The sequence below is a fragment of the Giraffa tippelskirchi genome, chromosome 7 (assembly GCF_054371585.1).
Source record: "Giraffa tippelskirchi isolate mGirTip1 chromosome 7, T2T-mGirTip1v1.2.pri, whole genome shotgun sequence".
Taxonomy (NCBI): domain Eukaryota; kingdom Metazoa; phylum Chordata; class Mammalia; order Artiodactyla; family Giraffidae; genus Giraffa; species Giraffa tippelskirchi.
In genome coordinates this window covers 80214347-80238573 of record NC_137281.1, presented here as the reverse complement: position 1 = coordinate 80238573, position 24227 = coordinate 80214347, and the positions used below count along the sequence as shown (strand labels likewise).

Below are 24227 nucleotides of genomic sequence, written 5' to 3'. Positions count from 1 at the left end.
TGCTGCTGCTGCTGCTGCTGTTTAGTCCCTTCAGTCAAGTCTGACTCTGTGCGACCCCATGAACTGTAGCCCACCAGGCTCCTCTGTCCATGGAATTCTCCAGGCAAGAACACTGGAGTGGGTAGCCATTTCCTCCTCCAGGAGATCTTCCTGATCTAAGGATTGAATCCATGTCTCCTGCATTGCAGGCAAATTCTTTACCACTGAGCCACCAGGGAAGCCCTCCCAGCCCTCTATCAAGCCCTTATTCTCTTCTAGGTCATGTCTCAGACCACATCAGTGCTTGCATCAGTTCCCATCTTGTTTTCCAAAGCATTTTCCTGCTTCCAAGTTCATTTATTCCTTACAACCACTCTGTCAAAACAAGTATTAGACCCATTTCATAGATAAAGAAACTGAGACCACTCCCTTGTGGGGAGAAGGTGGTAGGAAGCCCTTTGGCTGCTTTATGCTTCCCCAGCCTTCTCAGCCTCTCAACCATGGTGTTCAGAGTCAGGATACTGGCTGAGAGGCATGAAATTCTATAAGCCAGGGTCTTCGAGGCACATGAAAGAATCCCAGCACCTTAGGTGAGGGAAAGCTAATGAGTACTGGAACAAGAGTCAGACAGACCCAGTTACAACCCAGCACCACCACTTGGCTGTGTGACCTTTAGGCAATCACCTGACCTCTCAGAGTTTTTGCTTCTCATCTATAAAATAGGCATCATCCCACAGATGCTAAAGCATTGCTGGGAGCGTGAAACAAGAGAACTGATGGTGTATCAGTTATTTACTGCTGTGTAACAAACTACACTGTTTTCAGAAAGACAATCTCCCCAAACTAGTCAGTCCAACCTGTCTTATTTGTCAACACCATCAGTTTCACCAGATGCCTGAGTGATTGGAGCTGGGTGAGGCAGACATTCCAAGGTGCTGACAGGTGTTCTGCATGGGAGGTACAGGAATAGGGGATATCTCATGCTGTTTCCCATAACTTCTTGGCTTGGGAAGGTTAAGAGAAATAGTGATCAAATCATGGTCACTGTTATTTGGTGGTGGGTGGCTAATCCAGCAGTACACTTAAGGCACGTGCACCAATGTGGCAGGCTACATGGGGTGCTGCCCATTGTGAAGAAGGTCCTGATATGAAAGGTGTTCCCTTCCCAGGTGCTGGGTTGCTGCTTTTCCTCCACCACCACAAAAGCTATATGTTCTCTCCCAGTATCTATAATTCCATCTTTTCTGCACTCATCCTCTACTTCTACCAAAACCTTTCACCCAGAAGAAGGACCAGGTACACTGAGTGGCAAGGCACTTTAATAAAACCTAACGAGAATTCCATTTGAATCCCCTTTTGGCCAGACTACCAAGCATAGGTTGCATTAACTAGGCTGGCCATTCAAGGGAACTAAGAAGTAGTTGGCCCAGGAATGGTTAGGGCAGAATCTCCATAAATCCACTCCCCAACCCTTTTCATCCTGGTTGTTACCCAGGAGGTGACCCAGAGTTGGGTGATCCCTTTCTGGGGACAGTCACAATCAATGACTAAGCTACCTTATTCAGGTGTGTGGACCAAGAAGAGGAGAGGGAGAGAAAGTTGGGAATATTGACCCAACCAAGACCATCCTGTGAACGGCAGGGAGCAGGGACAGTCATGAACACTTTGACCATCAACCCATTGTCAAGTGCCTTCTGCAGTAAGTTTGCACCATTGTTAAACTGTAAATGGCCCTGAATGCGAAAACATGACCCAGATCAGCTTCGGGGCCACAATGTTGTGGTTGGAATTGGCTGATCTTACTGCCAGTGACAACATAAACTAAAACTGTGTCAACAGCATGGAAGCATACACCCACAGCCCCAAGACGGGGTCAAAGGTCTGAAGCAGTCAATCTCCCATAAGCAGTCAAGGTTCATGCTTACAGGTCAACTCTGGGCAGCAGTCTCAGACCTGGTGGACTGTGTAGAAACATGCCATCCTTTCCTTGCTCAGGTCTCTGAGGGTAGTCATGTCTGGTAGGGGATAGGTTCAGGCAGCCACAGGGAGCAGGCTGGCTAAGGCAGGCATGACAGTCAGTCTCATCAGAGAATGGACCATTTCCAACAGGCGTCTGCAGGATGACCCACAAAGTTCAATCAGCAGCCTCAATTAGTGGCAACAGTTTGTGACCCTATAGAGAGGTGTCTTTAATTTGCCAGTTTGTAGTTCTCCAAGTGACAAATGAAACAGCCAGGTCATTGGTTAGATTCAAGAGACAGCAAAACTATAACAAGCTCCATCAAGAGGAGTGTTGGCTGGAGCTATGAGAACAGTCTTGAGTTCTGCCCACTGAGCAGAGTGGCTGTGCCCATTCACAGAGCTGGCACACTGAGGTGGAGTAGCTGCTGCCGCCCAGTGGATACCATTGGGGCAAACCCAACCTGTAGTAGTAAGAGCCCTGATACCAGTCCATTATCCACCTATGGTTTCCTCCTGGAGTTTGTCTCAGGGAAATTTCCCCAAGAAAGTCCAAATTACCTTAGAGCAGCCAGGACCCACTTATAGACTTCTGACTGTCATCTCTGCTTGGATCTAAACTTGGTAGGACACACTGCATGAGGAGTTGAGTCATCATTCTTCCCTAAGGAGCATGACCTGTCCCACCCTCTTGTCTCAAGTAAATCAGCTGAAGTTCTAAGGATCCCTCTGGTTCCTGTCCATGTCAGTGGTGAATTTCTCTCCTTTCTCAGTGTAAGTACCCATCTCCATAACCGCTATCTAAAAGGCAAGAGCAACTTCAATCCCCCAGGAGACACCCTAGTGGTGGCTCTTTGTGATGGGGGAAACTGAGATTGGGCATTACCTTGACAAGGAAGGCCCACTACCTGGAGGAGAGTTAACCATGGTCAGGGAAACATTTTGGCAGCTGTCTTTGAACCTCCTTCTTAGTACTCAGCCTGAAACCACCTCCCCAATCCTCCTCAATAAAAGGCAATGAAATACAGGGACATCTATTGCCTAATTGGCCATACATCTTGATCAATATATTTGCTACTGAGTTCCATGGACTTCCTCAAAATTCCATTAACTGGCTTGTAAGACCCTCCTCTTTCCTCATCCAGAAAGCCATGTCTCTCTCAACATCCCTTCTGCATCACTGTCAAAGTCTATGAAGGATCTGAGATTTTACCCAATTTGTAAGACAATAAGTTAGCTTGCCCTGTTTCCTGGATGCTGACGGAAGACACGAGACTCCTGGTTCAAAGATGACAGATTTCTAGTACTCAGGGCATTGGTGGCAGCATGTCTGCATTGGTTTTCTTGTGGTGCAAAGAGGGACAAGTGACAACGTCACACCCAGTAGGGTGCTTTATAGGAGCAGAATCCCAAGCTCAGGGAACCCACATCTTTTATAATGGGTAGTAAAATGCCTGTCCTTTGCACCAGAGGGAGACACTATCTCTAAGGCTCTTGGTTATCGTATATCCTTGAAGAAAGAGTCTGGAATACAGGCAGTCTGTGCATTTGCTGCCAAAATTCTTAGAGAGTCCCATGGAGAATTATCTCCCCACACTACAAGCTTTCTCATTCGGTCCCTACGTGATAGAGGATATCATTCTCATTTTATGTATGAGAAAACCACAGCCCAGAGGAAACACATGAAAAGTTCAGAGAGAGTGGAAAATGGTGGAGCCAGGATTCAAACATCAAAGCTTTCCACTTCTCTCCAAAACTGGCCCAAATTCCTCGGCAACTGCAGTTCAGATACAAGGCTTGACAGAGAAGGTGGCAAAATCTCTCATTCAGAGATGGTTTTCAGTGGCTCTGTGCCTCTTCTCACCCCAACCATGACAAATTCCAGAACAGACTCACCTCAAAGGGCTTTGGCTTATTCTGGTCACTTGGGAGCCCACCCCTGAGGCTTAGAAACCATCCCAGGGGATGTTTGATGACATCGCCTGCTTAGGCTAGGGCCAGGCCGGCCAGAGCCCTCCCTGAGTGGAAGACCCCTGGGAATCTCCAGCCTCAGACTTGATAGAATGGGATCCCAAATATGCAGACTAATTCCTCAGTTTAAAAATCCTTGTGTGGCTCAAGCTGGTTCTTCTTCCCTGCAAGTCGTGGCAGGGACACCCCTCAGCACAGCCAGAGCCTGGCAGAGACCCTGGCTGTGCGCCCAGATGGGGCCAAGTGGCCCAAGGGTCAGACCTCAGCCCCGGAGCCCCGGAGTGAACAGAGCTTGGGAGCCAGCCGAGGCCTGTCACCAAGGCGCCACTCGGCTTTCTGGGGATCTGATGTGGTTTTTGACGTGTATTGACATTATATGTTGGGCAGCACAAAGTTGGGGATTCTTAAAGAGTCAAAAGAGCTGTCATGAGGGCCAGAAACGGCAACCACCGTTGCTCCATGGGTGGACGAGGAGAGGGAAGAGGGAACAGGGTGGGGTGGGGTCGCCACTTCCAAAGGATCTGCTTCCAGTACACACACTCAGAAAGCACCAAAATGCTGCCCGTTTTAGACAATTTAAGGAGCTTAGCCAACATTCTATGGCCAATGGAGATTTTTTTCCTCCTTCTCTACAAAAACTCATGAATAGATGTGTTTCGTTTGCAATGTTAAGGAAAGCACATCTTGGACTGCATGCATGTATGCAGTGTTGTTTATATGTGTGTTTTTCTAGGCATTCCTAAAGCTCCATTTTGTTCATTGCTCAAAGATGAGAACTAGAAAGTGAAACTATGATAAATAAACATTCCCAATTAATGTGCTGGTTCAAGCAAAACTGACCCCCAAAAGCTGGCAATAAACATAGTATTTTAAAAGTTCAACAAATGCTAAAAGGGACTATAAGCAGGTCCTATTCTAACTGCTTCACAAATAGAAACCCATTTAATTTCATCTTCCTAACCATCCTAGGAGGTGTCCATTCTAACAAATGAGGAAACTGAGGCACAGAGTCCTTAAATAACTTATCCGAAGTCACTTAGCTGGAGGCAGCGCTGGGCCTGGAGCCCCGGGAGTTGCCTCCAACGCTGTGTGCTCAGTCAAGTTCAGAAGTGCCGCCATTCATTCACAGGATGGGGGGATTGGGGGTGGGTAGGCAGGAACACCAGCTCCGGAACCAGAGATCTTGGTGGGAATCTTCCATCTGACACTTACTAGCTGTGTGACCTTGGGCAACTTGCTTAACTTTCCTGAACCTCATCTATAAATCAGGGATAAGGATTAAATGAGATAATACAAAGTGCCTAGTATATAACACTCAGATGTAAAGAATCTGCCTGCAAGGCGGAGACCTGGGTTTGACCCCTGGGTGGGGAAGATCCCTCAAAGAAGGGAATGGCAACCCACTCCAGTTTTCTTGCCTGGAGAATTCCATGGACAGAGGAGCCTGGAGGGCTATAGTCCATGGGGTCACAGAGTCAGATATGACTGAGTGACTAACACTTTAGTATATATTAATAACAAGTCCCTTAATAAATGAAAACTGTTATGGTTATTGCTAAACAAAGTAAGGGTTCTGTTACTAGCAAGTGTCCCAGCTCCTCTCAGTAGATCCAATATGAAAGTCCACCCTAGGGCTTCCCTGGGTGGCTCAGTGGTGAAGAATTCACCTGCCAATGCAGGAGACACAGGTTCGATCCCTGGTCCAGGAAGACCCCACATGCCTTGGAGCAACCAAGCCTGTGTACTACAACTACTGATCCAGTGCTCTAGAGCCTGTGCTCTGCAAGAAGAGAAGCCACTGCAATGAGAAGCCGGCACACTGCAAAGAAGAATAGCTCCTGCTCACTGCAGCTAGAGAAAAGCTGGCACAGCAAACAAGTCCCAGCACAACCAAAGATAAGTAAATACATAAAAATTTTAAAAAAGAAAGTCCACCTTAGATTTTGGGGTGAGCAGCAAGGGATCTCTAGAACCCCTGGGCTCCTCCAGAAGGCATCATCCAGACATCTGGTTTAGACTTTTCATTTTCGAAGGGAAATTAAAGCCCAGGGAGGGGCCTTTCCTAGCACCATTCAGCCAGGTCTCCCACAGTGCCCCCAGGGAGTCAAGGAGGTCACATTAAAAACCATCTGTATCCTCTGCTCAGCCCATGAGCTCCTGGTCTCACACTCAGAAATTCTAGGCATTTCATCTACACTCCACTAGCCTCGCTATGACCTGCATTGAAAACAGCAAGGCTGAGAGGCTGTTTCAACTCATATTCCTGGTGACAGCCTACACTGGACACCCCTTTTGCCAGTATCCTCTACCAAGCCCCCAACCAGGCCAAGGTGACACACAGCTTCCTCTGGATTATCCAGGCTGCCAGAAGTCAGCAAAACCCTCAATCTCAGGGTGAAGAATTGTAAAACTTTGTCTTCATTTGCCTTTTATTAAAAAGCATAGGGAACATAACAAGGAGAATGTTCTTAATGCCACAGAACCACACACTGAAAAATGGTTAAAATTGCAAAGTTTCTGTTATGTGTATTTTACCACAATAATAACACTAACCACAAAAACATAGGGAAGATGAAAAAGTTCTAGGGAGGGTTGGTGGTGATGATTGTGCAACAGTGCAAATGTACTTAATGCCACTGCATTGTACACTTCAAAACGGTTCAATTGGTCAATTTCACCTATATATGTTCTTTTTTTTAACCACAGTTAAAAACAAACACAACCAAAAAATGATCTCTATCATTTTCCTCTCCTCTGCTTTGGTCAGACTAATCCAGGTTTCACAGAAGCCTTCACAGCATCTCTGAGAGGTCAGCGCTGAAAGGAGCCCCAGGTCAAGGGTTTGGCCTCCACTGGCCATTGCCTTGCTGTGTGATCCTGGTTAGCAGCCTGACCTCTCTGAGCATCAGTTCTATGACAGTAATGGAACTAGATGCCCTCTAAGGGCCCTCCCACTCTGGACACTTTCCAAGTCTGTGTTCTAAATCATTAAAGGGATGTCTCCCCTTCCCAAATCAGGAATTCTTGCTCTCACAGCCTCAAGAGGGTAAAAATAAGACTATAGGGCTGGGGCTTGAGGCTAGTGGAGGGCGTGAAGGTTCTTAAGAGGCCTAGAAGAAGTCAGCTGGGGTTGTCATGGAGACACAAGGTACAATAAACACACCCCCCTCTGGATGCCTGCTCATTCCTGTAGAGTTTATAAAACACACCCACATCTAGTACTCCCATGACCCTTTCACTCCACAAACAACCAGAAAGCCCATCCCCTGTGTCCGGCACTGGGCTAGACCAGGGACATAAGACATCTCTGGCTTCCAGGAGACTCCCAGGGAGGAGAAAGGGGATGGCAGCATGGCCAGATCTTGCATTGGGCAGGCCAGGGCATTGTCAGAAGTAGGGGACAGTTTGGGCAAAGGCCTAGCGGCGGGGGAGAGAGGTCTGGAGTGTGGCATTTGAAGGTACTTGGCCAAGAAGACTCAGGGCAGGGCTAGGTCCTCTCAGAGACAGTCCTATATCCTGAAAACACAGGCAGTCATTGGAGAGGTCACCGTCATGTGGAGGAGGTTCACTGTCAGATTTGGGTGCAGGGGCTTCCCTGGTGGCTCAGTGGTAAAGAATCTGCCTGCCAGTGCAGGAGACATGGGTTCGACCCCTGATCGGGGAAAACCCACATGCCGCGAAACAACTAAGCCCATGCACCACAGCTATTGAGCCTGTGCTCTAGAGCCCGGGAGCCACAACCACGGAAGCCCACACACCCTAGAGCCCACGCTCTGCTACAAGAGAAGCTACTGAAACGAAATGCCTGTGCACTGCTCCCCGCAACTAGAGAAAAGCCCGAGCAGCAATGAAGACCCAGCACAGCCAAAAATCAATAAATTAATTAAATTATTTTTTAAAAAAAGATTTGGGTGCAGACCATGACTCTGGGTGAGGAGTGGATTGAAAGGGGCGGGAGAGGAAAGGAGGCCTATTCAAGAGGCCACAGCAGCTGTTGGTGGAGGCCCTGGCATCCTGGACTATGGATGTTCAAGTGGGTCACTGACTATTCCTGCTGCAGAAAGTGAGGTTCTCCCAGGTCAGCTGACTGCCCCAAGCCAGGAGTGAGTTAGGAGATCTGAATTGGAGACCTCATACATGCTGAGACCCTAACCCCAGCTTTCCTCACCAACCTGAGCTACTTTCTAGGCCTCAAGGCACTTGCTGAGAGCTTAATACATGCCAGTTGTGAGTGCCTAACAGGCATTAATTCATGTAATCCTCCTGACAACCCTAGGATGGAAATACTCTTGTAATTCTGATGAGGAAACTCGGGCACAGAGAGGTTAAGTAACATGCCTCAGATCACTTTATGTGGTAAGTGGCAGAGTCTGGATTAGAACAAGGCAGTTACAGCCAACAACAGCCAGAACAATGAAGCCCCCTGAAATGTGTGGGATGGAAGCTTCTGGGACAGGTAGTGGGAAGGGATGGGGGGAGTTCCCAGAGGTGAACAGAGGTGTGTGCACACCCTCTGGAGTAATGAGGGAATCTGTGTCCAGTCATTGAGGAAGCAGCCAGATCAGGAGTTCTGAGACCTGGGGTTCAGGCTCAGTTTTGCCCTGAACTTGCTGTGTGACCTTGGGCTCCTCATAGTCCTCTCTGAGCCTTGCATTTTCTCACCTGAAGCCTGAACAGAAGATCTCCAGGACCCCTCCCCCTTCCAGCTGTGCTTCTCTGGCTCATAGATCCATCCTTCCACACCCAGACACTTTCAGAGACTAAGGCAGGGAAGGGACAGGACATGGGGGTGGGCTGTGAAGCAGAGAGAAAGGGGCAAAGGAGGGATAACCCCTCTCCACAAATCTAGCCAATAGCAGGAAATCCATTCCCCTTCTGTCCTCATCCTAGGCCTGGGCTTGGGGGCAGGCAGTAAGCCCCACCCAGCGCACTTCCCAGAGCCTGCAGGGACCCGGCTCCCACCGCGCTCTCCAGAGACAGGGCCTTGTTTAGAAAGTGTCTTCTGGAGCCTGAGTCACCAATCCCTGGGTGGTCTGGGGGAAACCACAAAGTTTCTGCCGGCACCACGACCAGGAAAGGGGGAGGATGGAGGTCCTGCTGCAACTTGTGACCTCAGCAACTCAGCCTGTCCTGTCTGGGACTCGGTTTCCCTCTGTGAACTGAGGGACCAGAACTGGAGCCTCAGACCCCCGCGAAGAAAGTCAGCCATGAGGCCTCTCCCCAACACTTGAGGCCATCCAAGGACCTCAGGGAGGTTCTCAGCATTGGCAGAGGGCAGGCCTGGAAGCAAGACTGCTGCAAGGTTGAGGCCCCTGGGTCCCCAGAGTTCAGCCCTGCAGATTCAAGGACGGTCCCCAGGGGGCAGGCCCACTCCAGCAAAGCCAATCACAACCAGCACAAGAGAGGACGTGGGACAGGACCCCCAGCCCACATCTGAGGCAGAGACTTGTCCTGTCCCCCAGGGAGCTTGGGCAAAGGACAGTATTCCCATAAGCATCCATTTCTCCATCTGGAAAGGGGGACTAGCCGAGAACACCCTGGCAGAGGTTCTCGCTTCGCGCATAGTAAGGACTCAGAAACAGTTTGTGTCAGTAATCACTGACTTGAAAAGGAGACAGATACAGTGACTCTGAGCCCATCCGCACAACACAGCACAGCTCTGCTCACCGTGCCCCAGGAGGACCAAGGCCTGGACAGCGGGGACAGCAGAGGAAGGGGGGACTCCTGGGAAGCTTGGGTCTGAGGTGGCAGTGGAGTGAAAGGGACCGGGCTGGCTGACCTGGGTCTGAGGACAGAATTAGAGGGGTGGGAAAGGAGTCCACTGGCACAGAACTTTGGCAAACGAAGTAAAAATAGGGTAGTTCTTGGAGGATATGGTGGCCATGATTCCCACCTCCGGGCATTCACACTCTTGTGTAGCAACCAAGGCCTGGACAGCGGGGACAGCAGAGGAAGGGGGGACTCCTGGGAAGCTTGGGTCTGAGGTGGCAGTGGAGTGAAAGGGACCGGGCTGGCTGACCTGGGTCTGAGGACAGAATTAGAGGGGTGGGAAAGGAGTCCACTGGCACAGAACTTTGGCAAACGAAGTAAAAATAGGGTAGTTCTTGGAGGATATGGTGGCCATGATTCCCACCTCCGGGCATTCACACTCTTGTGTAGCAACCCCACCTCCGCCGCCACCTGCCGCCAACACACACACTGTAGCAAGAGTGGTTTGTGTGACCAATAGAACATGGCAAAAGTGATGGAATGGCGCTTCCGAGATAAGGTTAGGAGAGACAGCAGCCTCACACTTGGCCTCTTTTTTGGATCAGTTGCTCTCGGGCGAGCCACGTCATGAGTAGCCCAACGGAGAGGCCTACGTGGTGAGGAACTAAGGCCTCCAGCCAACAGCCACGTGAGCAGGCTTGGAAGTGGGTCCTCCAGGCCCAGTTAAGCCTCAGATGACTACAGCCCTGGCCGACAGCTTGATTGCAGCCTCAAGAGACCCTGAATCAGAACCACCCAGCTAAGCTGGCTCCTGCATTCCTGAGCACAGAAACTGTGTGATAATAAATGGTAGTTGTTTCAAGCTGCCAAGTTTTAGGATAATTTATTACGCAGCAATAGATAATACACAGGACTTCTCAGAGCATTTAATAGGCTAATGTAAATCTCCAAGAAAGAAGATATACAATGTAACATTCCCCTTAGTTATTTGGCCAAGAAGGCCTTCTTTTTTTGAGTTTTCTCAAGAGAGGAAACTGATTTAATATGGCTCTGGTCCTACAATTAGATGTTAACTTCTAACCTTGGTCTGTTTCATGAGCTAGTCATTTACCCTCCAGAACCTTTAACTTTTTCCCTTTTATAGAGTAGAAAGAAACCACCTGCCCTTGCATCAATCATGACTACAGCCCCAGACGAGCAGGTTCTGACCTACTTGGTGAGGGATTGGAGGGTAGCTTATTTAGATCCTAAAAGGGAGTTTCACCCTGGGGCTCAGGAGGCTTCTACAAGGCTGTTAAGTGGGTCCAACCCCCACCATCTCAGTCTTTCTTCCACAGGTCATTTCCCCAAAGTGGTGAGAATTAGTCTTCTAGTTTGCAGATAGCTCAGAGATGGGAGGTATGGACCCACGTCTTCCCCATCAGACTGAGAGCTGGCGTAGGCCAGAGCAAGAGCCTCCCCTATCAGATCGGAAGAGCTTACCCAGGATGGATGGGTCACAAACTCCCCCCCATCCCCCTGAATCCTGTGGACACCCCACAGCCATGGGAGGGAAGGAACAACAGAAAGAACAAACACAGGTCCTCCCTTCCTTTTCAATGCAATTCCCTCTACTCTTTAACCGCTAAAAGATTGAAATCAAGTTGCAAGATGCCTGACTGGTCAGAAACCCACGGAAACCCTGCACATCCCTCTTTGTTAAAAAGAAGACAGTTTAAAAAAAAAAAAAAACTATAATGCGAATACTTTATTATCAACGAGTGACTGGTATTAGCTTTTTGTCTGGGTATTAATATTTCAAAAACCATACACCAAACCCAGGCTTTTCCACCTAGCTCTGCTGTATCATTTTCTTTAAAAAAGAAAAACATAAAGAGAAAGGAGGAAGAGAAAGAAAATATATCTGTATTATAAGCCAAAGTGCGTCTTTCTTGTTTTGTCCATATACACACATTGCACCATACATAAATAATTACATTGTAAAAATGACTCCATAATTACAAGTATAATATATATTTCCATATAATATATAAAACTTTATATTAAATCTAGGTAGATGATATCTGGGGGGGGTTCGTCCGTGGGGGCTATGTCTCTGGGCACGGGGCCCCCGCGGCGGCAGGGCAGGTGGCGGGGGCGCTATCTGTGGTTGTTGAGAAGGATCTCGAGCCAGCAGGGGCAGGAGGTGATGAACTGCCGGGAGTAGCAGGGCCCCCAGCCCTTGGCGAAGCTGATGCGGACGCTGTTGGGGTCATAGGGGCCGTCGGCGGCGTCGGGCTCGGGGCCGTGCTGGAGCAGGCCGGAGCGCTCGAAGTCGAACACCTTGATGGAGTAGCCGGGAGGCACCTTGCGGACCACCAGGGCGCGGCCGCCGGGCGCGTCCAGCGTCGGGGAGTTGACGAAGATGGGGTGCTCGCCGCGGTTGTAGGCCCACACGCCGTCAGGCTCCTTGCTGAGCAGGATGCCGAAGCCGATCTTGCTGCGCGTGCGCCGCACCGACTCGCTGCGCTGCTCCAGGTTGAGCTGGCCCAGGCAGAAGCCGCTGCCCTGAGGTAGGTCGTAGAAGATGCTGACGGCCTGGTCGTACACCGCGTAGAGGCGGCCCACCCGCGTCCGGTGCTCCCAGTAGGCCACGCTGCACCAGTGGCTCGGCTTGGTGGCGTCCGGAGACATGCTGGCGTCTGCGGGGCAAGCACAGGGCACGCAGGTGTTATTCCTGGGCAGCAGAGGTGGTATGGCTGCCTGGCCCGGGGAGAAGGGGGAGGTGGGTGGAGTTTCTAGCACCCCACAGATGGGGAGCATTTACTGCGGGCCAGGCTGTCCTCAAATTTAACCCGCAGGACCCCTCGCCCAGCCCCACCCACAAACACACACAAAGGCAGGGCACCTACTGTGTCAGGTGCCATGGGCACCCAAACACGAGCCACACCCAGCTCCTGCCCATAGAGTTTTACAAGCCAGCGGAAGAGGGACACACACCCACACACCTGCGGGAGGGGCTGAACGGTGAGCACCTACATTGTTCTGGGTGCTGTGCTCTGCACTCCTCACTCCGCACGTGCCTCTCCGGGTCCTCCCGAAACTGCGAGGAGGCCACCTTCTCATTTTACAGATGAGGATCTGAGACTTGACAGCCCAAGGCCACCCAGCTAGCGGGTGACACCACCAGGACTGGAACCCAGTCAGTCCAAGCCTCAACTTGAACAGAATGGGGTGAGGGGCAAGTTAGTCGCTCTTTGCGACCCCATGGACTGTGGCCTGCCAGGCTTCTCTGTCCATGTGACGCTCCAGGCAAGAATACTGGAGGAGGTTGCTATTCCCTTCTCCAAGGGATCTTCCTGACCCAGGACTCAAACCCAGGTCTCCTGCATTGTAGGTGGATTCTTTACTGTGTGAGCTACCCGGGTGAGGCAATGGAGGGGTATAAATCACCCCTTGGAGGGGACTCAGGCATCAGAAGGCAGGGCGGGTTGGGGTGGGGGACGTGGCTGCCAGTATCTCTCTCTTGCCGGCCCCCAGCCTCAGCCTCGCGCGTGATGCAGAGTCTCCCGGTAACCCGCCCCAGCTCCTCAGGTTGGCTCTCTTGGCAGGAAATGCAGGTTTTCACCAGAACTGCAGTCGCTTCCGTGAGACAGAGAAACGCAGGGTCTTTAAGTGGGAAAGGCGATCACTCCTCAAGGGCTCCAGTTTCCCAGCTGCTCCTCTCCAGACCCCACTTTCCCCAGTGACAGCAAAGATGTGGCCTGGATGATGACTGTAATCCCTTTTCACTGCAGCTGGGAGCACCTCTATGCATCTGCGTGAATGTAACAATTTCCTGAAACCAAGAATAGGCAAGGGCCCCGTCTTGAAGGGCAGCCCCCTCCTCACTGCTCTCAGGCGTGGCCGGCCTGAGATTCTGAAGCATTTTGACGCCTGGGCTCTCCTTTGAGCTCACGGCTCTGAGAAGCAGACTGCCCGGTGGGGTGATGTGTTCCCACTCAGGCCCCTGGCTGGGGCTTTGGCAGAGGGAGAAGGTCTGCTGGGGGCCTAATGAGAACACAGTGAGGCCCTTTATGGCTCAGCTTCTCCCAGAGAAACAGATCAAAGTCCAGTCAAACCTGAGGGAGAAAAGCACTGCCAACAACTTCATTCAGGAGCCTGGGTGAGGTCAGCTCTGTCTGCCTTCCGTCCAGTCCCGCCTAGAAGCCCCAGAGCAGCAGAGTGACAGAGCTCCTGACATTCCCTCATGCTCTGGGAGGCCCACCTAGCAGGAAACTGTGCACCTGAGGAGCTTCCTGTTAGGCTGCTTGCTCTGCTGTGGCCTGGGGCTGGGCACAGTCTCAAAGGACGTGCCCCTTGCTCTCTGTGTGGCATTAAGGTCCCAGCCACAGGGCCCCAGGCTAGCCCCTGAGGATGTATATTTTGTCTCATGGTCCCTATGCAGGCCCCTCATGGTTCTAGCTATGGTCAGAGTGGGGGAAATAGGCTCTTCTCTCTGCTCTCAGCTGACCTGCCCCTTAGCCAGTGGGCACTAGGCCAGTCCCAGCAGGTGGGCAGCCAGGAGTACCCCATGCCCTTATCCTTTTCTCCATCCATCCATCTGTCACTGGTCTGAGAGTTCTCAAGATGCAGGGGAGAAGCACCATCCCAGCCTGGCTGTGAAACTCCAAAACCAACCTTCTCATTAAACGAGAACTCCGTTAGTGCACTAGGCAGAGAGGTGTGGAGGCAAAGAAGCTGTGCCTGGAAAATGACACACAGGCAACCTGGAGGGTGACAACACAGGTGACAGGCATCTCTGAGTGCCCTCCATAAGCCAGGTGACTTCTTCACAATGGCCTTGGTGCACCTGTTACCAGCCTTGTTCACAGGTGTGGAAACTGAGGCCCCGGGAGGTGCCATAACTGGCCAAGGGCACACACTCAAGAGTGCTGGGACTGGCATCAGTGCCACGCCACACTCTCGAGGGGAGCTCTTCTCCATACTCCAGACAGATGCCCCGACTGCTCAGAGCCTCAGTTTCCCTATCTGTAACCATGACAGCTCTCGTGGTCTGTGAGTCCTAGAAGTGCTTACCCACAAGCTGGTGAGTCACTCCCCTCCCACCCCGCAAATGAAAGGTCTTCATCCCCTGAAGACTCACACAGTTCAGCTGAGGGAGGGATCACTGCTGTCCCGCCTCTACAGATAAGCACAGAGGGGCCACCCTAGTCATAAAGGGGCAGCTCTGCCCCGGGGTGTAGACACTCAGTTGTAAAAGGTTAGGAAGCAGTTTAACAAAGAGTAGAGTAATGGGACCCTGGGGGTGGGGCACTTCCTCCCTCCCAGCTCCTAAAAGGCTTTTAATTCAAGGCCAAGTGGGCCTTCCTGTCCCCCTCCCTCTCAGCACCTCCAACCCCTGCCAAGCAAAACCAACTGTGCCCTCATCACCATCTAACCACCCCCCCCCAACCCCGATCAACACCTGTGTCCCTGGTCTTGCCCCAGTCAGTGCTCCGCACGGGGGATGGAACCCTATGCATGAGGATAAACCACCCACCCCCGAGTTGCCCTGGGGCCCAGCCTGCCCCAGCTGTGGTGCTCAGGGACACTGCCTAGTCCAGGCCTCACCTCCTGCGGCCTCTGGATGAGCAGGCTGGATGAGCAGTAACACCTCATCAAGCCTGGGCTCTGGGCCAGGTCTTCCAAATTGCAAGGGATGGACTGCCGCCTCTGAGAAGCCCTCTCTGACCTCTCCCTCCTGTGTGCCTACAGCCTCAAATGCAGCCTCGCTGTTGGCCTGAGCAGGTGTCTGTGCTGTTGGTCAGTGTCCCCGGCTGGCCTCGCCTCTCAAGGAGGAATGAGTGGGTCTTAGTCTTCTCTGTGTCTGTCCCAAGTCTGCATGTATCCCCAGGGTGCTCTTGGAACACCCTGCAAGGGAAGGAGGAAGGAAATAGAATATATGCCAAGTGTTGGCACACTGCCCTCACCCTACCCCTTACTGGAATCCTTCCCAGTAGGTGGGGCTGACGGCCTCAGGCCTGAAGGGGGCTGGGCAAGGTCTAGGGTCTCAGGTCTGATCCTGAGACAGCAGCCCAGCAGGTGAGACCGTCACCATGCCTGAGGCCTCCTCGTCCCCACCTAGCTCTTAGGGTCTCTGGGCTCCGGAGCTTGAGGGTCCCCCGGCACCATTTCATCCAGGGAGCCCCAATACTCTGGAATTTCACAAACCAATACACTGTTTAATGGGGGTGGGGTGGGGTGGGAATATCACAAGGTTACTACAGTTTTATTTTGTCACATACAGACTTATTAAAAACCCCAAGGCCATCTACTGTCACTAGCACAAAAGAAAGTATAATTGATTCTCAAAAAACAGAGTATTTTAAAAATCAAATCAAAAAATTTAAAAATACATTTACATTGTAAGAAATTTTCTTGTTTCTTTCACCACAGACCAGTGAAAACTCAGTCCTGAGACTGGCCTGTGGGAACCATCAACTGAGTCCAGTGTCCTTGTGCCCCAAAGATGGTGCCCCGGGGGTACCAGGTGACTTGCCCAGGGACATAGAGCAGTGGGTGGCAGAAGTGGGACCAGAACTAGAGACCCCAGAATTCTAACCTGATGCTTGTCCCATGATCCAAAAGGTTTCCAAGTGAGACAGATCTAGTTCTCACCACTGACCAGATATATGGCCATGAACAAGTCACCGAATGTCCCCAAGCCTCAATCTCCCCATCTGTAAAATGGACGTGTTCGTAATTGAGTACCTCAATTACACAGTCCCTCTTTGAACTTTCTGGCAACTCCAGCAGCTGATCAATTTGGAGCAGAAAGAAGCAGCTGTTTATCTGTCCCCATGCTGGCCTAACCCTTCCAAGGCCAGGGCTCCTTACGGGTGTTGGGGGTCATGACCCAGGATCACCACCGTGGGAGGTTACAATAGGACAATGGACAGCAATGGCCTTTGCAAATTGTAAAGCACTTTACCAATGTTAAGGTTTAGCTCCCAGTCTGGTACCTGAAGTGTAAAGAGGTGCTCATTAAGTGAAGAAATCAAAGTGAAGCGATGAATAACTGAACATGAGGGACAAAGAAAGTGCTCCTGCGGCTCTGTTGACACACACACGTGTATTCAGATCTACTGCTGTGTGTTCACAAGCTGACAATGCTCTATGTGAGTGAGCAGGCAGGCACCCCCAAACCCAGGGTCCCCTCTGCACTCCCCACAGACGCAGAGCCCCACTCTACCCACCATGCCTCTCATCTGCAGCCTGGGCTGCCTTTCAGGATGCGAGGGGACAGCCTCTTGCAGAAGATCTTTTTCTTCTCATGGCTCCAAGGCTGTGGTCCCGCCATCAGCCTAATTAGGAACCAGCTCCTTAATTGCAAATAAATACCAGGGAGTCAGACCCGAGTGAACAACATCAAAGATGACCGCTCTCTGACCGAAACTCCTGCTCGCTACCCCCTGCTCAGGGCCTGGCCTAGTTCCCAGCCAGACTCTGGGTCCCGGCTGGAAGGGTTCCGGGGGCAGAGGAGAGGCGTGGTCTGGCGTGATGTCTGGGGCAGATTTGGAGGAGCAGCACCAGACCAGGGGGGTCAGGAGTCCTGCAGCCAGGTGTCCTGTCTCCTGGCCCTGATCCGCAGGCTCTCTCTCTTCTCCCGGCCTCAGTCTTCCCCTCTGAACAGTGAGCTCTACGCTTCTGTGACTTCATGAATGTTCACAGCAGCTCTACCCGTAATCACCCAAACTTGGAAAGCAGCTCAGATGTCCATCAGCAGGAGGATGGATGATAATGGACTAAATGCTTGTGTGTGTTCCTCCCCAAGTTGAGGTTGAAAATGCTAATCCCCGACATGATAGTATTAGAAAGTAGGGTCCTTGGGAAGTGATGAGCTTATGAACAGATCAGTGCCCTTTAAAAGAGACCCCAGAGAGCCCCCTCACTCCACTGTGTGAGACTATAGCAAGAATACGGCCATTTATGCACCAGGAAATGGCTCTCACTAGACACCAGATCTACCAGCATCTTGATCCTGGACTTCTCAGACTCCAGAACTGTGAGAAATAAATACGTATTATTTAGGCCACCCAATTTAGGGTATCATTGTGATTGGAGACCAAACAGACTATGATAACGGATAAACAAAAATAAGGCACATCCATTCAGTTACAAGAGGGCTTCCTAGGTGGTGCAGTGGTAAAGAACCCACCTGCCAATGCAGGAGACGCAAGAGACTCAGGTTGGATCCGTGGGTTGGGAAGATCCCCGGGAGGAGGAAATAGCAACCCACCCCAGTATTCTCGCTGAGAAAATCCTGTGGACAGAGGAGCCTGGCGGGCTACAATCCGTAGGGTATCAAAGAGTCAGACACAACTGAGCATGCATGCAAAATAGTGCAACACGACTCACCAGCAAAAAACACAGTGAAACACACCCCAATGTGGGTAAATCTCAGATGCATCTGGCATCTGAAAGAAGCCAGACCCAAAAGATGTGCTGTTTCCACTGATATGAAGTTCTTAAGTAGACAAAACGAAGCTACAGTGACAGAAATCAGAACAGGGATTACCTCTGGGGAGTGTGGATGAGGAAACTTTCTGGGGTGCTGGAAACGTTTGCTATCTTGAACGGCCAGAACTCGGGTATACACACTATCAAAAATCATGACCTATGCACTAAAGAGCTATGCAATTCATTGTAGGTATGACGTCTTGAAAGAATGACAACAAAGATAGTAGAAATGTGCTGCAAGGCCCGCCCTCTGTGGCTTGTCCTAAAAGTGGTCTCAGCAGGGCTCCCAGGGAGGCCCACAGGACAAGACCTGTGTTTCCAGGCCGGACAAGGGTGGCCTGGCCTCTGGGTGGCGCCCACATTCCTGCCACCAGAGGGTGGTGGATGTCTGTAGTGGGCAGGAGGAGACTGGCCCAGCAGTAGGTCCTCTCCCCTGCACTGCAGCCAGCCCCTCCGATGGCTGGCATTCCTTCTTCTTGGCCTCTTGACCAAGTGAGGGTCCTGCAAGCCCAATGTGTAATTTTGTGGGGGTGCTGGGGCACCTAGGGGGCCAACTGTAGTCTGGAAAAGGCGGGGAAAGCTGAAATCCCAAGGAAAGCCTTTAGCTTCTTTGAATCAGCAGCTTTCTGTCAAAACAAAGGGCAGGAACGTTCCTGTGTGCTCCCCCGTGGGCCGCACACTCCAAAAGCCTGAACACACGCAATGTAGCCCGTTTCCCTCGTGACTCCCCCTTTCCACTGCACCAGACTGCCTTGGACTCGTCCACCCTGGGAGGCGAACCAGAGAAGTCCCCAGATTAAAGTCTCCAATCCCTTAGACTCCAAGGAAGGGAGAAATGAAGGCTCAGGGCATTTGCAGGAAGCTGGCCCTGAGTCCCCCAGTCTGCAGGGCCTACGTAGGCTGCCCAGGCTCCTCCGCCTTCAAAGCTTGGGCAGCTGCTTCACACCCCCTTGGGCCACAGCAGCCTCACTGCCTTTCCGGGGGCTGGCCCAGCCACACCTTAAATGAACAATGAAACAAGGGCAGACCCCACCGAGAGCTGGGAAAGGAGGCTCAGAGAAGCTAAGTGACTTGCCCAGGGTCACCCAGCAAGTTGGCAGAGCCAAGGAGGAACCTAGGGCTGGCTTTACCAATCCCCTTTGCACAGAGCCCCGCTGGGGCCACCTGCCCTCCTGGAAAACTCCTTTCTTCTGTCCCATGTCATGCCCGCGGCTTTTAAGTTCCCATCCAACCAGGAGCTTTTTCATCTGAGGCTCCCAGGCCTGGGAGTAATTACGTGGCCCTGCATCTGGTTAACCTAACACCCCTTTAAAAGCCTTGTTTGCCCATTAGATAAGTAGTTTTTGTTATCAAACTAAAGAGGGAAAAAGAAGTTTCCACTTAACCTTCCTTTGTCATTTTAAGCTGCAGAAATGGCTTTAGGTTTTGCAGCAAGTCTAAAGATGCAGCATTAATTAGAAGCTCTTTTTTTTTTCTTTGTTAAGGGAGGGGGAGACCCGTCCTTTATTCACTGGGATCCGGCAGTAAAAAGCAGAGAAGGAATGTGCACAGGGCCATGTTAATGGTCAACAGCTTAGAACGAGCCTCTCCGCTGAAAGCTTTCCAAAAGCAGGGCCCAGCTGACAGGAGTTTCCTCTTATTCGCTCCCACCCGCCCCTCCCCACCCCCACCTCAACTCCAGCACCTTTGGCCCCTGGAGGAAGCCAGGCTTCCAAGAGGAAGTTCCTAATCGGTCATTACATCACGGGCGGTCTGGCCACCACCGCCGCCTTCACGGGGTCCACCTCAGGGGCTCATTGAGCCGCCGGTCTCTGGGGCCAAGGACTGTTTGGCCACCACTTTCCAGACAGTTGACTAGCCGCTCTGCTGGGGGCAGGAGGGCGGGGGGTTACCCCCTAGACAGCAGTGAAGCAGGCAAAGGGAAAATGACAGCAGGAAGAGGGAGTGCAGGAAATTCGTGGTCCATGTGGCCAAAATTCAGGATTCTACAGATGCAAAACTGAGGCCCCATGAGGGAAAGGAACTGGCCAGGGTTACAGGAGAAATTCACAATAGACTGGCAGCTAGGACCATTGGGTGTCTCCTGTACAGGGTCCAGGAGCAAAGCTGCCTGTGTGTGTGAAATCTCAGCCCTGCCACTCACCAGCAGTGAGATCTTGGGTGAGTGATTTCACTCCCTGGGCCTCAGTTTCCTAATCTGTAAAATGGGGATGCAATCAGCGCTTACTGCCTCGGGCTGCTGGGATTAATTTCAAGTGCATCAAATAATGCCTGGTTCAAAATAAGCACTCCATAAGTAGCAGCTATTCTTTTTCACTAGTATTATTATCACTGTATATTTTATCTCTATATTGTATAAATTATTTAATAGATTGACTCAGTCTGTATAGTTCATAAGGGTATTCACATTAGGTTAGGTAACGTGCCAGTGGAATTGAGAATCAAGGGGAAATGCTAAGAAGAGGAGCACTAGTAGTAATAACAATAAAATAAACCAGCCAGTAGTAATAGTAGTAATAATGATGATGATATACCAGCCAACATCGAATGAACTTTTACCAAATGCTAAGCAGAGTATGAAGCACTTTAAATGCACTGTCTCATCTTACTGTTCATTCTCTTAGTAATTCCCATTTTTAGATGCAGCTGAGGCCTGAAAGTCAGGTAGTGAGTCCAGAGTCCTCAGCTAGGAAGCTGCAAATCTGGGATCCAAGCTCACATCTATCTGGAGACTGGGGACTTTGCATTACTCTCTCATGGTTGCAACCTATGAGCTGCAAAACCCTAGAGGCCTGCAGGGTAATGGCACAGAGTCTGTGTTGTAACAGCCCATCCATGTCCACTCCAAGCCGGAACTTGGTGGCTCTATAAAGACTGGATGTTAAAAGTGGCTTTTAGTTGTGGCAATATGGAGGCTCCAATAGACACTGCCCACCTTTTGGGGGTTTTCAAAGACCATGCCTTCTAACAACTATCTATAGACCCCTATGCAGCCCTGCAAACATATATTTTTTTGGTGTTTCAGTACAGTTTCTCCCATGCACTCCCATCTCCCCTCCTCGACACAAGGAGCATGTTCTCCATGTACTGCAGTAATGGAGGGTGACCTCAGCAAAGGGCTGCTGACCCTGGCTGAATAATTGGAGGGTGTAGGGGGTGCCGGGTGCTCTCTGCTCTGCACCCAGTTCAGGAGGCAGGATCACCCCCATTCTCTGAGGACAGACCCCAAGTCACAGAGGCCACAGAGCAAGGCCACATGGGAATCCTGACCGGATGGCCTGACTCCAAGCCTGGCTTCTCTCTGCTGGGCCCTGCATGCTGCCTCTGCTCTTCTGGGAGGTCCATGGAGCCGCCGCCCTGAGGGGTTTAGAGGGAGTATGAGCACTGTCAGTGGTCAGCCTGCTGAGTGTCGCTGGTCTTCTCTAACAACAGTCCTGCTGGGCCCAGTGGGATTCTTTCACCCTTGGCACCCTGACCCCTGCCTGCTCAGCCCCATGTCTCCAGCAGAACCGAGTGGCGGCCTAGGCTGAGATGGGTAAGGTTTCTGTTCTTTAATCTCCTGCAGTATTTGAATGGATCCTGAAAAGATGAGCTCCTCTTGCAACCCTGACATAAAACAAGCTCTCATCTGGGCCCTACTACACAGGCCTGCTCAGTCTCCTCCACACCTAGTATCCCCGGAGCCTACCAGGACCTACCACTTCCATCAGCATCCTTCTCGCCCTGCTGCCCCTGTAAGGTTTTCTCAGGTTCGCTGGGCCCGGGGGCTGTGGCTTTTCTCCCCAGGCCTTGGTGCTTTGTGGTACAAGCTTCCTTCTTAAAAACATTCTGCAGGCAGGCCCAGCTCTGAGAGCCACACTGAGGCTGCCATCAGATCACTCTCCATCAGAGCTGAGCATCAGACTGTACCTGAGAAACACCAGCAGGCCTACCTGGCCTGGCCCAATGGTCCTAAAGGAAGCCCCAACACCCTAAGCCAGAAAAGACAAGACCCCAAAGAGGCAGCAAGGAGATCAAACCAGTCAACCCTAAAGGAAATCAACCCTGAATATTCACTGGAAGGACTGATGCTGAAGCTGAAGCTCCAATACTCTGACCACCTGATGCAAAGAGCCGACTCTCATTGGAAAAGACCCTGATGCTGGGAAAGATTGAGGGCAAGGGGAGAAGGGGGCAACAGAGGATGAGACGGTTGGATGGCATCACCGACTAAATGGACGTGAATTTGAGTAAACTCCAGGAGACAGTGAAGGACAGGGAAGTCTGGTAGGCTGCAGTCCATGGGGTGGCAAAGAGTTGGGTACGACTTAGTGACTGAACAAGGAGGCTGGGCGGGAGAACCTCTCAGACTTCAGGTAGAAGTCCGAGTCTAGGTGGGAGAATTCTGGTTCCCTGCATCCTGGAGGGAAGGACCGGTGAAAAGCGTCAATCTGCAAGGGGAGGGTAGGGGAGAGCCAGCGATAAGCAGCTTATAAAATCAGCCCCACGTTTTCCAGAAGGAACCAGTTTCTGCAACAAAAGCCTCTGAACTTTGCTCCCATTCCAGGTCCTCTTTTGTTTTATCACAAAGTCAGGACTCTGAGTAAGTTTGTTTGTTTCCTTAGCCAGAGACCCCCTGGGGTGGGAAAGCCTGGCTCTTCATATTAACCCTGGAAAGATTCTAAAAAAGCACTGTGTGTGCACAATAACGAAGCTGGGTACCTGGGTCCCCCGGAGAGGGGCAGCAGTTGTGAGAAGGGAAGGGGCCCCCATCCTCCCTGCCTGCGAGTCAGCCTTGCTGATGGCTGAACTCCTGAATTCTCACAGGAGCCAGGTCCCTGGCTGCTCTTCAGGGTTCCTGTCTTGATGGAGAGTAGGTTTTCACCTGAGCCTTCAGGTGCCAAAGTTCACTGACTCAACCCCACCTTGACTTCCCTGTTGAATCCGAGAACACAGAGAACAAAGTCGGCCCTTTGGGGGTTCAGATGGGGACAGCCTGTGCAGGCATCAGAAGTGGGGGGAAGTGGTCTCTGGTAACTGGCGATGTGCTTCAAGGAAGCCCATTTGGGGACACGCTTCTGCCCTGCAGGGGGAATTCAGGGCACCTCCATTTCTCTTTTATTTCCCAAATACAATTTGAGTTTTACTGGCAAACCTCCTGCCTCAGACTTCTACCTGGACCTAATGTAAAGCCATAAAAGCAAAGTACCTTAAAATTGCCCTCAATCAACTTGTCTCTGAGGCAGGAACCTACACTGCTGCAGAAACATCCCAGGGGGTTATCAGGGGAGGCCCTGACAACCCGGGCCCCTCAAATCCCTGGCTCCACCGTCCCCTTTGAGGGGGATCCTTTAGCTCCCTGTGCCTTGAACACCTCCCCGCCGCCTCCCCCCTACCCCCTGTATACTTTGTCCATCCCACTCTCTCTTGATCTGGAAAATTCCGTGAGACCACAGGCAGCAGAGAGGTGAGCTAGTGCAGATCCTAACAACTGGGTTACTGTGAGCAGGTGACTACATCTGAGTGTTGAGACCAGCTACAGAACTGGGGGGCCCAGTTCAACATGAAAAGGCAGGGTTCCGTGTTCAAAATGTATTCAGAATTTCAGTAGTGAAAGCAGAGCCTTAAACTGAGCAGAGGCCCCTTCTCTGCACAAGGCCCTGAGTGGGGCACACATCACTGAACACCCATGAAGCCAGTGTAACTCACTCCAAGGGGTCAAGGCTGGGGGGCAGGTTCATGACAGCCCTAATGATAATAACTGGCACTTGATGAACATGAGATTCTTCCTCCATTCCCCAAAGTACATCAGACTCTTACTCAACTACCAAGGCCCCAATGTCACCTCCTTTGAAAAGCCTTCCTCAGTCCCTGGGTCTGAACCACTCAGCCCCTCCTCCATGATGCTGTTTGATGCATCAGGAGGGCGTGTGTCTCCACCTCACCCACCTGCAAGCAGGCTGGCCGGGGATGCAGCTTCACTTGCCTCTGCCCTTCCCACCCTGGGACCAGGCACCCTGCCTCCTGACCAAGACACTCTGAATAACAGGAGATGACTGCAATTTCGCATCTGAGGTCTGGGAGGGCACTTGGGAAATCATCAGATCTCCCCCAGGTTGGAAAAAATGCAGCAGCCATGCCATTCCCAT

The 24227-nt window shown here is 51.4% G+C and overlaps 1 protein-coding gene across 3 annotated transcripts in view; it reads right to left on the bottom strand.

Moving 5' to 3' along the window:
• The window catches only part of SMAD6 (SMAD family member 6), a 92790-nt gene that overhangs the window by 5681 nt on the left and 62882 nt on the right, over positions 1–24227 (bottom strand). For 2 of the 3 annotated variants that reach the window (XM_081511823.1, XM_081511825.1), the window contains exon 4: positions 11351–12299. The exons of the other annotated variant lie outside the window; for it this stretch is intronic. In XM_081511823.1, coding sequence (XP_081367949.1) covers positions 11758–12299 — 542 coding nt within the window. In that variant the 3' untranslated portion in view covers positions 11351–11757. Of the gene's footprint in view, positions 1–11350; positions 12300–24227 lie in introns of those variants that run through there. 3 annotated transcript variants of the gene reach the window in all.